General features: G+C 34.9%; 2 protein-coding genes across 11 annotated transcripts in view; one reads left to right on the top strand and one right to left on the bottom strand.

The window, feature by feature from the left end:
* LOC116777937 (E3 ubiquitin-protein ligase MYCBP2) overlaps window positions 1–7,621 on the bottom strand; it is a 72,492-nt gene extending 64,871 nt beyond the window's left edge. For 6 of the 7 annotated variants that reach the window (XM_061526108.1, XM_061526113.1, XM_061526110.1 and 3 more), the window contains exons 1-11: window positions 7,492–7,621; window positions 6,859–6,981; window positions 6,529–6,778; window positions 5,972–6,118; window positions 5,698–5,901; window positions 5,295–5,618; window positions 5,038–5,214; window positions 4,660–4,938; window positions 4,439–4,573; window positions 4,219–4,368; window positions 740–892 (exon numbers count right to left, since the gene is read on the bottom strand). In XM_061526108.1, the coding sequence (XP_061382092.1) occupies window positions 740–892; window positions 4,219–4,368; window positions 4,439–4,573; window positions 4,660–4,938; window positions 5,038–5,214; window positions 5,295–5,618; window positions 5,698–5,901; window positions 5,972–6,118; window positions 6,529–6,778; window positions 6,859–6,950 (1,911 nt within the window). In that variant the 5' untranslated portion in view covers window positions 6,951–6,981; window positions 7,492–7,621. The remainder of the gene's footprint in view (window positions 1–739; window positions 893–4,218; window positions 4,369–4,438; window positions 4,574–4,659; window positions 4,939–5,037; window positions 5,215–5,294; window positions 5,619–5,697; window positions 5,902–5,971; window positions 6,119–6,528; window positions 6,779–6,858; window positions 6,982–7,491) is intronic. The other variant, XM_061526109.1, reaches the window with a different exon arrangement.
* Window positions 7,622–9,068: 1,447 nt separating this feature from the next.
* Window positions 9,069–15,392, top strand: part of LOC116777140 (triple functional domain protein) — a 58,949-nt gene continuing 52,625 nt past the window's right edge. For 2 of the 4 annotated variants that reach the window (XR_009753481.1, XM_061526524.1), the window contains exons 1-11: window positions 9,069–9,243; window positions 10,491–10,706; window positions 10,917–11,109; window positions 11,189–11,302; window positions 11,390–11,570; window positions 13,175–13,398; window positions 13,484–13,587; window positions 13,888–14,039; window positions 14,480–14,703; window positions 15,004–15,084; window positions 15,161–15,358. Coding sequence is in view for 3 of the 4 variants with exons in the window: in XM_061526524.1 (XP_061382508.1) it covers window positions 10,525–10,706; window positions 10,917–11,109; window positions 11,189–11,302; window positions 11,390–11,570; window positions 13,175–13,398; window positions 13,484–13,587; window positions 13,888–14,039; window positions 14,480–14,703; window positions 15,004–15,084; window positions 15,161–15,358 (1,653 nt within the window). In the remaining variant the exon portion in view is untranslated. The remainder of the gene's footprint in view (window positions 9,244–10,490; window positions 10,707–10,916; window positions 11,110–11,188; window positions 11,303–11,389; window positions 11,571–13,174; window positions 13,399–13,483; window positions 13,588–13,887; window positions 14,040–14,479; window positions 14,704–15,003; window positions 15,085–15,160; window positions 15,359–15,392) is intronic. The other 2 variants (XM_061526522.1, XM_061526523.1) reach the window with 2 other exon arrangements.

Below are 15,392 nucleotides of genomic sequence, written 5' to 3'. Positions count from 1 at the left end.
ATGATAACGACGTAGACATTCCAAAATTGGATGAAAGGGAGCAGACTCACAATAGTGAGCTGCAATCCAAGCAATCCAATGTCATCGAAAACTTAGAATCATGCAAACGGGTATCATGGACTGAAGATTTTTAATTTGAATTTTATGAGTGTACCAAAAATTAAATAAGTTTGTTATGTTTGTAAGATTATAATATTTTTGGACCTTTCTCTATATTGAATCAATAAAATCTAATCTTTTTCCTAAATCAATCTTCTTATTTTTAAAATTATAATTATTATAATATAAAAAAAATACAGAAATTGAAAATGTTTACGTAGGCATGGGGGGAGGGGGTAAGAGCTTTGCTTATTTTTGCTGACAAGGGGGATGGGGGGGTAAAAAATTGTAATAAATATGCTTACGTAATACTTGAACGGCCAAGGGGCCGTTAAATCAAGGGATTAAAAAAGAGCATTTTTTTTGTCTTTTACCTCGTATTTGTAATACCATACTAAAATTTTTTATTGATATTTAAGAGCTTTTCAAAATAAAATTAACAATAATCTAATGATGTGACAATCGACCTTAAAACATTCCAAGCGGACAGATTATATGTAAATCTTGATTCGAACTCTCACCGTACATAACCATGCACCAGAAACCAATTGGCATATGCATAATAATTCCTCATTGATTTCAACATATTACATAAGAGCAACAAAATGTTAGCAAGCCATTATATCTTGAGCCTCATGACCTGTATGACTCGCTCGTGTCTCAGTCCCGTGACGAGACCATTCTCGTCGCAGTGCTGAGTGTCCTTCCCAAACATGAGCAGTTGTCCGTGCCGGGTCACCAGCGCCGTTGACCCGTAGTTACAAGCCGCGTACACAATATGATGGCCCTCCGCCTTGGTCAAGAATAATCATTATTAAAGAATACTAATTAAGAACTGTCCTTTATAAAATGATTTGTTCCTATTAGATTTTTTTTTTAAATCCCAAGTTTTTTTTTTTTTGTAAAGCAATTGTAATGCGACTTTGGTTTGAAACATGATTGACGATGAATTTTTCATTGAATATTTTCTCATTTAATTTTAATATGAATTAAATAAATCATACACATATATTTTGTAACAAACTTAGATAAATGGTTTAATGTTTGACAGCTATCACTAATTCGGTCTCGTATTTTAGTATTTCTAATATTATAAATGCGAAATATTTTTTCTAGGAATTTGTGGGTTATTTAGCTCTTAGATGGTCCTAATGAACTAAATGAAACGATATTGTCGCTTAAACATCAGGATAACGTATGCGATATATTTGATCTCCAAAATTAAAAATTTGTATGAAGTTTTACATACACTATAAATGACACTGAAAGTTGGTTAACTTTTCTATTTTTAGTATACTTTATTGAATACTTTCTGAAACCAATTGGAAATTCGGGAGAAAACACTAGTTATCAATGTGAACTTGATATAATGTGGAAAATGTTAATCAATCTTGCAATAGCAAAATATAAAATTGTGCATATATATAAAGTGAAACCAAGGAAAGTAGACCATGGACATATGGGAAATCTTTGTTGTTGATAATTACGATGAAGTGACAAAATTATACGTCAAAATAACTGTATTATTGGAAATTATCGAATTAGATTTAGCTGCTATTCCTGTCCATAATTTGGACTTTACAGTATCGTCATCATCATCATCATCATCAGCCTGTCGGAGCCCACTGCTGAGCAAAGGCCTCTTCTCACATGGAGAAGGTTAGAGCATTAATCACTACGCTCGCTCAAGACGGGTTGGCTATTTTAATCTTATAATTTGAAATTATAAGACCAGGTTTCCTCACGGTGTTTTCCTTCACCGTCCGTCAGTGGTGTCTAAATACTCTTAGAAAGTACATATGACTCCGAAGAGATCACATTGGTACTTGCCAGGTTACAAACCTGCGCCCTCACGTATGAGAGGCGGACCCTTAACCTCCAGGCCACCACGACTTAGATACTACAGTATCGTATCTCGGATAATTGAAATGACTTGTTAAGCTACACAACCTGCTATATATTAGTTGACAAAGGAGCGAACTTGTTGTATTCCCCCTTATTTTTTTCTGCACAGCTATTTAAGGATTCTTAGAATGAGAGTTTAAAAACGCACACAAGACCGAAATCAAAATGTAGCTCTTTATGAGCGGCTAATATAGAGTTTTTATCTAATTGCCTTGCCTGGCCGTAAATGCTGTTACACAAACCTGTTCTTTTATCCCATTTTTTATTTATATATATAATTTCTAAAACTTTTATCGATTTTGCGCCATTTTACATTTTTTTTTGTGTTCATTAACAAACTCCAATACTAAATGAGGTGCTAAAGGCAATATGATTGGAGTGATCTCCTTGCATAAGTGTCATATTCCAGGCATCAAAGGCTTGGTATCAGCCGTATGTTTGTATATCCTACTATCAACATATACAACAACACTTCGGCTGTCGAAGACCAGAAAAAATAGCTGCATCCAGAACTACAAAGGCTCTTAATACTGTTCCAGACAGAATTCGTCGAAATCACATAAGGAAGTAAAAATCCTTATCGCCAGAAATGAAGATTTCCGTAAGGAAATTGCGTTCCGTTTTTCGGGTATTATGAAACAAGACCTGAATTCATTTATGGTCTATATACGAGACATTCTATCAAAACGCTTTCTATCGCAATACGCATTGAAAGGCACAGGAATATCCTCTTTACCGACAAAAAAAATCCCAATTGAAGAACACTATAACATGCAAATTGATGAAGTTCACCTCACAGTTCCAAAGTATGAAGATACGAGGGTGGATCGAAAAGTTCTCGGCCTGATATACTTACGTGTATATTATATTTACAATATTACCCTCATTAGGTCTACACACTCTTTAGATGTCACAGTATAAAAATTTGTTATCGTAGTATTCGTGGTTTCTAAGTTATAACGTGCTAAACGAAGCCAAACGTGCAGTTTTTTGAAAATGGACAAAATTGAGCAACGTGCGGTGATCAAATATTTGTTTAAGAAGGGATTAACGCCAAAACTGATTCATGATGATATGACGAAAACATTAGGGGAATCTGCTCCATCGTATAAAAATACTGTAAAAAAATGGGTAGCAGAATTTAAACGTGGACGGGAGAGCGTTGAAGATGACCCTCGCTCCGGCCGCCCTACAACGTCTACGACCGAAGAAAACATCCACAAAGTGTGCGATCTCATATTGGAAAACCGCAGATTGACTATAAGGGAGATAGCAGACACTATAGGCATTTCATATGAGCGAACACAAAACATCATTATCAATGAACTCGGATATTCTAAGGTATCCGCTAGATGGGTGCCTAGACTGCTCTCAGTCGAGCAAAAACGAGTTCGTTTAACAATTTCTCGCGACTGTTTAGAGATGTTTGAAGCTGATCCGCAGGACTTTTTGAACCGTTTTGTCACTATGGATGAAACCTGGGTTCACCACTATACGCCAGAGTCCAAACAACAGTCCAAGCAGTGGAAAAAATCAGATGAACCGACTCCAAAGAAAGCAAAGACAATTTTATCGGCTGGCAAAGTGATGGCGTCTGTTTTTTGGGATGTTCGTGGAATAATAATGGTAGACTATCTTTCAAAAGGCCGAACAACAAACTCAGCGTACTATTGCACCTTATTGCGTCGTCTACGTGAAGAAATTAAGGAAAAACGTCCGGGATTACTGAGGAAGAAAGTGTTGTTTCACCAGGATAATGCACGCGTTCACACGTCTGTCGAAACGATGGCTCAAATTCGCGACTGTGGTTTTGAACTGCTGCCCCACCCAGCTTATTCGCCTGATTTAGCACCTTCCGACTTTCATCTGTTTCCTAACTTAAAAAAAACACCTTGGTGGGCAGAAATTTTCTTCAAATGAAGAAGTTGAACTCGCTGTGAACCAGTATTTTGCAGACCTTCAAGAATCATTTTTTAAAACCGGTTTAAAAGCCTTGCAAACCAGATGGAAGAAATGCATTGAGTTAGGTGGAGATTATGTTGAGAAATAAAAATGTTTTTGTAAATAAATTATTTTGTTTTCTTCTTGAGGCCGCGAACTTTTCAATCAACCCTCGTAGTATGGTGTGGTTTTAAACACTTCTATAAAATTATCCGGCTTTTCTATTATGAGAGTTATGGCAGCAATATTAAGGCACATAATAAAGAATAGTACCCTCAAAATCTTCTTGGGTCGTGTAGGTTTAGGTGTGCGTCTATGACGGTTAGCGTCACCGTCTTCTCCGCGGCGAGCCACTCCCGTGAACAGCGCTGTGCCGTTGTCTAACACCAGTATAGCATGGACACCTTCATGTCCGAGGGCCACCTGATCCAAAATATTTATAATAATCATTTGTATACTATGAAAGCACATATTTATTGAAAATTAAACACACCTGTACAACTTTGCATTTCCGTATGCTCGCTACTTCGTGCTTGTTAAAGAGCGTTTCCTTCATGAGTGTCCAGCGCCCGGTATGCGGCACCGGGACTTTATAGCCGAGGCTAGTGCCCTTTCCGGTGTAATAAACCTTAAAATAATATCAACGATGTGAATTTATTGTCAGATGTTATTTAGAATTAATTCTAACGACAGGATATATATTTAAATGCATACTTTTCCGGAAGAGGTGGTCAAAAGACCAAAGTCTTGTCCAGAGCATATTCCTAGTAAGGGGTCGTCTTCATTATCATCCAGTTGCATGGCCACTGGAGCATCGAGGTCTACCATGCGCCTCGAAAGACCATCGTCGAAAGACGGTCTGCCTAAGACAAGAGTCCGCCGGCGAAGTAAATGAACGTTCAGTTCACGTCGAGCGCTCAGAGCGTGCGTGCCTCCATGTAAACGTTCAGACGCGTTCGTCTCCACATCGAACATACGAATCGTTAGGTTGTCCTGTGTTAAAAATGCGCAAATACATTACAACTATTAATACTTCTATTACAAAAACTTCAAAGTGTTTATCCAAACAATAATCAGCTTATCTCAGCTTACATAATTCGTGAGAAGTACTAATCCAAGTTGGTGACCGTCCGTGAATACTGCTGATTTCGGCTCAACAGGTGCGGGTTGCCCGGCCTCCAGTCGAAGAACGCTTCGCACTTCTAAAGTCTCTTTATCGACTTCAAAAACCTCATTTTTCTTACGTCCTATTCTGACGTACAGTTTATTCTGTAAATAAAAAGGAAATCTATAGACATTCATAGCAAAAAACTTTAAATCTAACACAAATATTGACACATTTTCTTTACCTTACAGTAGCCGAGCCATCCATGTCTGTCGCTAGCAAAAAAATCCGGTTTATACTGGTATACATGTTGTCGTATAGAACTGCCATATCCTGAACCGATTTTGAGTAGTCCCTTTGATGTAAATACATATAGGTAACAACCATCCGAGACTAATGAACGAACCACTAATTCTCCAGTGCCAGTAAGTTGTGGTGGGAGGTCCACAGGAAAACTGGTCACCAGTGATTTGTGTGGAACGCCAAAGTTCAACCACAAATTTCTAGAAGGAGGACCCAGGATGGCCGAGTGAACACTCCGTTGCAATATTGTTAAATTTGTCGGTATCTGTAAACAATGTAAATAATTGAAACATTAAAATTATATGCTCGATTTAATTTATTAATAAATTTATATAAACATTTACGTGTATGTATTGTTCTGTAAGCGAGGGTGAGGCCATGACGAGTGACGTCACAGCGCTGAGTACAAGCTCAGCCTCACCCCGAGCTACGGCCAACGCGATGAGGCAGGAACTGCTGAGAGCGGTCAGTGTAGATGGAGTCTCGATCCGGCCACCAACCCCAGTGGTTGATACCTCTATTAGCATGGTGTGCAGATTCAGCATAATCTAAAAAAGTTACGTCATTGTACAAGTTTCCTCAGAAAATGCAGTCTAGATCACAAAGCTTGTCTAATACCTCATGTTGTTCGTGCGCTAGATCCTCGGGCGCATGACCTTGCAACACGTCCAGTAGAGCCCTAAGTGATTGCTCACAGAGGTTTGGATCTGTAAATCGTGCTTGAGAGATAAGAGAAAATACTGTACGCAACCCAATGCCTGTGACCTGAAACAAAGAAAAAATAATAAAAATTATAGCTATAATAGTTATATAATATTATAAAATTATAGAGTCCACTTTGATAAAAATATTGATTCACAAAACTGGAATAATAAATCAGAAATAGAAGGAATTCAATAGTGCTCATTGTCAGAGTAAAATTTGAAGTCAAATCAAAGAGATGAAGTCTAATAAACTCATTGTAGTAATGATACAATGAAATTCAATTATTTAGAGGCACCAATAAAGGTAATGTATTGATACACTATAAATGCAAAAAGAAAAAATTTTATAAGACAGAGAAAAATACTTTTTTAACATAAAATGCTTTGATCCAAGCCCTCAAAATAAGCACTGTATTTATAAAAAAAAAAGTTTGAAGAAAATAAAAATAGCATACTAAATAATAATCATACCTTTGGTACTTTAGTGATGGAAATAGATAGCGCTCCATCATCGTCACTATCATCAGAACAATCGGCTGCAGCAGCCTGAAGTTGTCTACAGCGAGCTAGAACAGTTCTACGGACGGTAGCATACACTGTAAACTGAGACGGATTTGCTAGGAGAGCTGGAGTATAGCAGATTGCCAATGCATTCGATCCTTTAAGTCTTTTCAACCGATCCTTTTTATTGAATTTTTTTGGAGGTTTCTTGTCAGTTCTTCTGTAAAAATTCCGATAGTTCAATTCATTTTATTTAAAAAATTATATATATATATGCGGAAGATATATAATTAAAGAGACCTTGTTCCACTCCAGCAAAGTGCCCGGAAATATTTTCTGTAATTCTCTGGATCCATGCATTTTAACTCAGGTGTTTTTATTTTCATATCCATTGTAAACAGTCAAATAAATTTCGAATCATTCCTGGAATTTTCCGTTACAACAATATTTGTAACAAACATTAATTAGAATAAAAAACTGACAAAATATTTCGCCACTTTAAAATGACAAACGCATAGCAATATTATAAGATATATTTGTATAAATTATAATAATTACTTATCTCCTAAAGCACTTATTTTATAAAACTACATAAGGTGTTGGGAAAATAACAAGAAAAACTGCGCAAAGCGTATATTTTTTTCACGAAAAAATCACACAGACCACTATTAAACTGTTTAAGAAGGTTCGTTGCCCTTCAACTTAAAATCGATAAATAATCAATAAATTCAGAACGGCTTTTTTTTGTAAAATTCATAGCATTAAGTATCGCAGCAGCAAAAATAGACCTAATCTTAGTGAAAATTTATCGAAGAAGATCACTCAGTATCTAGACACAAGACGTATATTATATTTTCTTTATATTTTCTTATGAGACACCACCATAAGAAAACAAATTATATTTAATACGTAATAATAAAAATAATCAAGTACCTCAAAAAGTAAAAGCAACATTGTGTTTATTTTCTTTAGCTCTTTGATTTTATGACACGAAATTTAAAATCCCTTTGCTGCGACAAAACTTTTCACAAGTAACGTCAAAAAATCAATAAACAGCATTTCTGATAGAGGTGGGCGATTATGAGACATACTAACGAAATCATTCGAATTGAAAATGTCTCGAGATATCTCGATGATAGCAGTTAGTAGTCAGTCACAAGTCGAAAGTGGATTCACATTTCACACTATTTATTAATTAATTAGTATTTAGTTTATTTGCGACGCCATGCCATACATAATAGTGTTCTTGTTTTATGTTGTATCAGACTATTTTTTTTTTATATAAGCAAATTCTACTACAATAAAGTGTAATAACAATAAACTAGTAATATTCAAAATGTTTTATTTGTTGCTTTAGTGTTTGAGTTTATGGAGCAGGAAAATAATAATAAATGAGAGAACTGTTTAAATAAATAAATTGATATATTGACTGTTGCATCACAACATATCTTTGCAAATATTCATTTACATGTAAAATACAGTCAAGTACTTTAAAATATGATTGTATTTAATGTCATTAATTTGTTTTCTACATGTTTAAACCATGTTTTAGTACATTGAAGATTATTTTATGTAAACTTTTATTAAGAAACAGACTGACTTTGCGGGTCAAACTTGATAGCTCAATTGGTTAGTTAGAGCATCGGCGCTGATCGCTCAGATCGTGGGTTCAACCCCCAACCGGTGTCAGTTGATTTTTGAATTTCTCATGAAATATTTATACATTTATTAATTTGGTTGGTCTTTATCACAGCTATATTAATTCAAGCTCAAAATGTACCTACTCTGTTGCGTTGTTCTCAAGTAATGTTTAATAGATAGCGATAGGCTAATAATAGGTAATTGCAAGACTTGAAAGACTCTAGATACAATAACAAGACCATACCAAGACTGGCCATGTCTCATCTTGTTATAGCATTTGGGTAACACTACATATAATATATTAGTCGTTCTTGGTACTAATATCATTCGATTATGAAAACATATTAGTTACTAATCCCATAATCGATTATCAACATAAGTAAGAAAAAATAAATCGATTATTAGAGGTGGGCGATTATGAGATATTGGCATATGTTTTGTAATAAATTTTATTTTCTTTTTTAAATATGTAAATTCTTTTATAAAATAAAAAGTTTAGATTTTGATGTATTTCTTTTTTGACTAATTTCATCAAAATTAATTACTATTTTTTATAACCATTCAAATATTCTTTTTTTAATTATAGTAATTTTTAGACTTACTAGAGGCGAAAAATATACATTTGAAAATGTTTTCACTATAAAGTACCGGTTATTAGACTTGTTTGTAGTTAAATAAAGTACTTTATCAATATCGTAGTATTATTATACCATATTATTATATATCAAAAAGATATTGATTTGCATCATAACAAAAGTTTCTTTTTTATATCATCGCAGTTAAAACCTTAGTTATATTTAATGATTTGACTATAGTGTCCGTTACGTTTACCGGTTTTTTAAAGTTTGAAACATCCCTGACGCGCCATTGTGGTGGTTGGTTGGTGTTGCAGGGTGTCACAATGATCAGTCTGTGTGTTTTTATTAAGTTTTAGGCCACAAATGGATATATTTTTTACAAGCATATTAGTAAAAAAAACAAAAGTGACAATAATGTGTGCCGAACCTTTTATACCTGACTAACTTGTACATTTGAGTCATCACGGTGAGTTCTAATTGATGGCTGTCTGAGGTTATTTGTTGTGACATGTAGTTATATATCTACAATTTGTCATCGGCAATTATTGAAATATTTAATGCTTTTTAACTGCGAACGAAAAATAATTCTATAAAGGGAAGACAGTTCGTCAAAATCTAGATGCCAACAATAGCTACCATGAATGCGTAAACTACATACACCCTTGTTCTGGACTTGGCGTTGGTCTTACGCTTTGTAGAGAAACGATTTCAACTTAATATCAAGTTCGCTTTAGACCATACACGTTTGTTTGTTTGTCTTTACGTATTGTTTTATGCTAATAGTTAGTATGGTTTATAAAAAATATGGAATATGAACATTTTGAATTAATTTATGATTCAATTGTTATATTATATATTGTGTTATTGATTATTTTACTCATTATCAATAAACAAATTACGTATCAAGGTCATATACATTTAATTTAAATAATGTAGTGATAGCAGCCTATTAATATATAAACTATTTAGTGGCTTGTGATAACTACTAAGAGTCAATGATCATACTTTAATAATATAAATGTAATTTAAAAATGTAATTCAAGTAAATTTTATCTATATAGTAAATCCTGTATTTAAATTCCTATTCCTATATAGAAAAAGCTTGTTAATTAATAATAATAATGTGTACAAACAAAGGATTGATTGTTTCTGTCAATTAAATATGATAAAGCATCCAGTGGATCCGCAATAAATCTTAACCATGTAAACCAGAACACAATATCCTCTAAAATAACTACAGTAATTGTCACCAATTTTGATTGTTTTAGGTAAACTTGCCATAGTGACACTGCATTTTTTCAATCTTACATATATTGTGTCATAATTTTCTATGTATTATGAAATATTGAAATCATTTGGTAGTAATGTTGGACATATATTATAATTGTAGGTTTACCAATTTTGTTGTCTCAACAGTTCTTTTGTTCTTAAGAATTGAATTGTGGATAGAAAATTCTATTATAACATATGATAGTGATGTACTATTTAATGTTTTAAATATAATATTTAATTAATTAAAGCATAAAGGGACAAGCAATCCAAAATACCAAGTGTTATGTATGTAACAGGGGAGGGACTCTGCAATATTTTCTACACAAAGCAACATATCTAATGTATACTTTTAATTTTAAACAATAAATTCTTTATAGTCGAATCATTTGAAAATTCTAATATTATTTTCAGTGGTATGTAATATTAAACAAATTGTTTTAGACCAGTTGAGAGATACCTCTTGATATCATTGACAATGGAGGTGGGGGCACGTGCTTTGGATGTGCTTCCACTCCTCCAGGAGCGCGTGGCTTCCCTCACCGGTGGTCGTGACCGCCGTGGAGGACCCATCATATGGTTCCCAGCAAATTCACGCCGTGATCGAGTAGCGCCCGACGATTATCGACGCTTATTGCATTACCTTATCAACATACCCAGGTAATTGTCTCACTATGTAAGGTTATATGACTGTTTTTTACAGTTAAACATGTAATAAAGTTACTTCTAGCTGTGATTAGTAATTGATATTTTAAATTAAAAATGAACATACAGTAACAAACAACTCAGTAATGTTTATAAAATATGTAGCAAAAAATTACAATACCATAAAAATGAATAATTTTTGTCATATTTTATTATTATTTGCAGCGACAATTTAAGATCTATTGGGTTTACTATTTTAATTGATATGAGAGGTTCAGCATGGGCAGCCATCAAGCCTATACTGAAAGTTCTTCAAGAGCATTTTTCTTCATCCGTCCACCAAGCACTTGTAGTTAAGCCAGATAATTTCTGGCAGAAACAACGCACAACCATCGGAGCACATAAATACAAATTTGAGGTAATAATGAATCTTATAATGTGTGGAACAATAAAATGTCCCTTAGTGAATTATTAAATGTCAATTATTATGTTTTTAGACAACGATGATAAGCTTAGAAGCACTGCCCAAAGTAATAGATAGCTCACAACTAACACCAGACCTGGAGGGCACTCTTCAATATGACCATGCGCAATGGATAGATCTGAGATTGGTAAGCTATTATTTTATGGTTTGAGGATTTGGATACCGTATTTTTTTTTTTATTTCGTGTACAATATCCTTTTTTATTTCTCGCCAGGCATTGGAAGAGCTGATGTGGCAGGCTGGCGAACTCTTGGACCGTTTAGACGACCTACAAGAAGACGTGGCTCGTGCTGACTTCGCTAACGACGTTAGTGGAGCGAGACGAGCTATTGACAATCACGCCGACATCAACAAGCGCCTGGCAAAAATGCCCGTCGACGAATTAGAGGCTCAAGGTCAGTCTTGATCAAACTTTACTGTACCGTAACAATTAAATTACACTCTCTTACTTTTAAGTTGTATCCATCACTATGATATATTATTCATTTAATTAGTGATGCCTCGTCGGTTCGTAACCGGTAAAAAAAAAAAAAGAGCGGACACAGAGGAAACGACGGCGAAGGAACTGTTCGAAGGTCTAAGATGTTGTAATAATTTTCTATTTATAATTAAAAATCGGTATAGTGATTATAATGTGGTTTCTAATGTGATTGCGCGAATTCTTCGATTCATTCTCCGTACCGCGCGGTGCGGGCTGTGGAATGTGGCAAGCAGTTGTTTAATAATCATAACACACTGAATGATGTTGGTACATCGACATGTGCTTCGATTGTTTGAAGCCATCCGTCTCTAGTGGTGCGATATTTTCATTATTATCATATTGTTGCTGATGGTACGTAACGAGATTGACAAACAAACGGCAACGTTGATACTTAGATATAAAATTGGATTTTTATTTTTATTTAAATTTAATATATTTTATATTAAATTCATGAATATCAATGGTCTGGCGTGACACACTTGATGCATTGCAATAAACTTGTTTTGAAACTTGTTTTTTTTTATCCTTTAACTGTTCAAATTCTTTGTCCTCGTTTTGTTTTAGTACTGTTTGTATAAAAATTTAGTGCTAATGTTGTTTTTTTTTTATAATGTAAGAGGAAGCATACATCGGTTCTTTCGTGTTTTATATTATTATTTTTTTTATAAAATAAAACAAGCTTTTGTGAACGGCTTTGCTTGTGTGAATGCTTGGATTTTATCATGATCCTGATCCTGGTTTCGGAACGAGTGTTCCTTATTGAAAGTTATATTTCCTTTTAACATTAAGATAACATACTAAAATTCCCTTTAGGACTTACACGTAACTGGATACAATGTAATTCTCATTTTATTTCCTCTGCCATACAAAACCTATTTACAGATGTGAAAATCAGAACGTATTTACAGATTTTCCAAAGATAACACAAAAAAAATATGCTTTTAATATAGCTAATCAATAATAAGATGCTCGAATAATTCCTTCAGTTTTTTCGCCTTAATTTCGCACCTTCATCTTAAATTTAACAGAGTTTTTCATTTAAGTAAACATTTGCCGTATTTGTGTTGGTGTGCTCTTCAGTTCTAATTAATTCAAAAATGTGATTTTTATTTTATAACCAAAAAAAAAACGAAACATCTCATATAGAATCATTCTGATATTTGATATTTATTATAAAGGAATTCTATTAAAATATCTTAAACACGATTATGTATGCACATTGTGTTAGTATTATTGATTATTCAGAGAATAGCTTTTAATAATAGATGCGGGTAAATTAAATAACGCCGTGATAGACCAGCGTCCCCAACATACATAATTATAGTTTGAAACAATGGCATATAATATACGTATAAATACTAAAATTGTTATAGTATCTTATATTCCTTTGCTATATCATGTATTGTATTATTTTAGTCGTATATGAGATGTGATCAATTACTTCAATATTTAATGTATGGATATATTATTTTAAACTTTAAGTTATTCTTCATGTGTGACGATTTGTGATATAATCAGGTGAACTGGTGGTGCAACGCTTGGAATCGGCTGCAGCGGCTTGCACGGAGGCGAGCGGCGCGGCTGTCGAGAGTACATTCCATTGCGGCTCCCCGGGGGCTCTGCGGGCCCAGCTAGCGGCTGTGCGGTCGGCACATCAGCACGCGCACAAGCTGTGGCAGCACAAGAAGATACAACTGGACCAGTGCTTCCAACTCAGGCTTTTCGAACAGGACTGCGAAAAGGTTCACATACATACAACATACAACTGGATAAATATATAAATATATAAATCAAATGATTAACTATGAGCTTGTAAATAAATTTCAGATGTTGGAATGGATTGTTAATCATCGTACGGCATTTTTATCTACCTACGTTGAAATTGGTCGTTCCTGCGCAGCGGCTAAACGTCTCCAGGAAGAACACGCTCGGTTTGTTAATATTTACGTATGTTAATATAGATAACGATAATCGAGACGAAACCTAAATGATTTTATAAGTACATTATTCAAAGGGTCTTCGGTCAATTAATTTGGAACGATTGTGTTGATCGATTGAACTGATTTATTCTACCGCTCACATATTCTGTTCGCATCCAATTAGTTGTTAATGCGTGATGATTAAACGCTCATACGCTTCTTGAATAATGATTTCATAATGCAAGCTTTCAGAGAATGGTATGTCGTATTCTCGATACCATTGATATTGATATATCTCATGTATGTGTATAGTTTTGCCGCTGCCTGCACGGGTGGGGGCAGACCGAGTGTGACGCGCGTCACAGCTGCCGCGAGACGCCTTGCTGACAAAAGACACTACGCGGAACCAGAGATCACAGCCCTCGCACATCGCCTCGAAAGAGCCTACAAACAACTTTCTAATGGTAATATATATTTGCGATCATTTATTTGATATAGCGATAATCCCTCAAGAGTTCGCTGGTACAAAGCGATCAGTACAGAAGTTGAAATAGTATTGAGCTTGTAAACGATCTGATGGCTCAAACATCAGAATTTCTTCAAAGATATTTTGGTTTTCAAACTATAGCATGGAAATATAGTTGTTCAACACTAAACGCTAGTACTGTGAACTCTACACCATTAACTATAGTGGAATCTTTGTATGATGACATCGAAGGGAACTGACAGACACGTCCATAAAAACGTATTTTACTGTATTTCATAAAAGAAAAAAATTTATTATTTTGTTTTCTTCATAAATAAAAATTAACCAAATTTTAGTATCTGATTTAGTTTTTCTAACATTATAATGATCAGCTAATTATATTTTTTTTATGTATCAATGTGTAATTCTGTATTGAAGGTCTGGAAGAGCGTTCAGCTGTGCTGTCACTGTCCGTGGTGTTTCACCACAAGGCGGAGGCGTACGCTAGCGCTGTAGGCGGTTGGGGTGCTCAATGTGCTGTGGCTCTACAGCTGGCTACAGGCGGCCCAGGTGCACCGCCCTGCTCTGATCCTCGCGCCCTCGAACAGCACACACAGAGACATAGACAGCTGTACGAACATATGTGCCAGGCTTATACTGAGGTATTGACTTCAAAATCACTTACAAATTTGTCTGTAATGCGATAATGCAATTATATTTTGTTTTATTGTATTTGCTATGATTATAACAATCGTTGTTTAAATGATAAATTACCAAAGTTTAAAGACTCGACTTATATCTTAAACTCGTGGTGAAGGTCGCAAAATTTAATGATCTTTTATAAAACTCGCATTTTTTAATACTATGATAGTTTTACTTCAGAAAAATATTTGCAATTGTTTTGTATATTAACTATTGGCAAACATCCTATTAGTACTATATTAAGACAATCTTCGCTCTAGGTCCATTCGACAAGCAAGAAACTGCTGTACCAACTTGACCACCTCGTACAAGTTTGTCATCAGACGGATCCTGCGGATATGGTGAGAATGATTATATAGGAAATAATTTGTAATGTTACTCGTGAAAAGTGTTTTATTAACTTTGTTTGTTCTGTAGAGCGAGGGCTCTATGAGTTCAGCGGGTGGTAGCGGTGGTGACCCGGCCGCTGACTACAGCTCGGGCGCCAACCACGTGCTGGCGGTCATCCATCAGATACTGGGCCACCACCGTGCACTAGAAGCGCGTTACCATCAGGCACGACTTAAATTGCACCAGCGACTTGCCTTGCTATTGTACAAGGAGGACTGTCGGCAGGTCGGTATTAATATAAAAATATATTTATATAAGT

This window comes from Danaus plexippus, chromosome Z (assembly GCF_018135715.1).
Source record: "Danaus plexippus chromosome Z, MEX_DaPlex, whole genome shotgun sequence".
Lineage (NCBI taxonomy): Eukaryota > Metazoa > Arthropoda > Insecta > Lepidoptera > Nymphalidae > Danaus > Danaus plexippus.
This window is presented reverse-complemented; position numbering and strand designations above follow the sequence as displayed.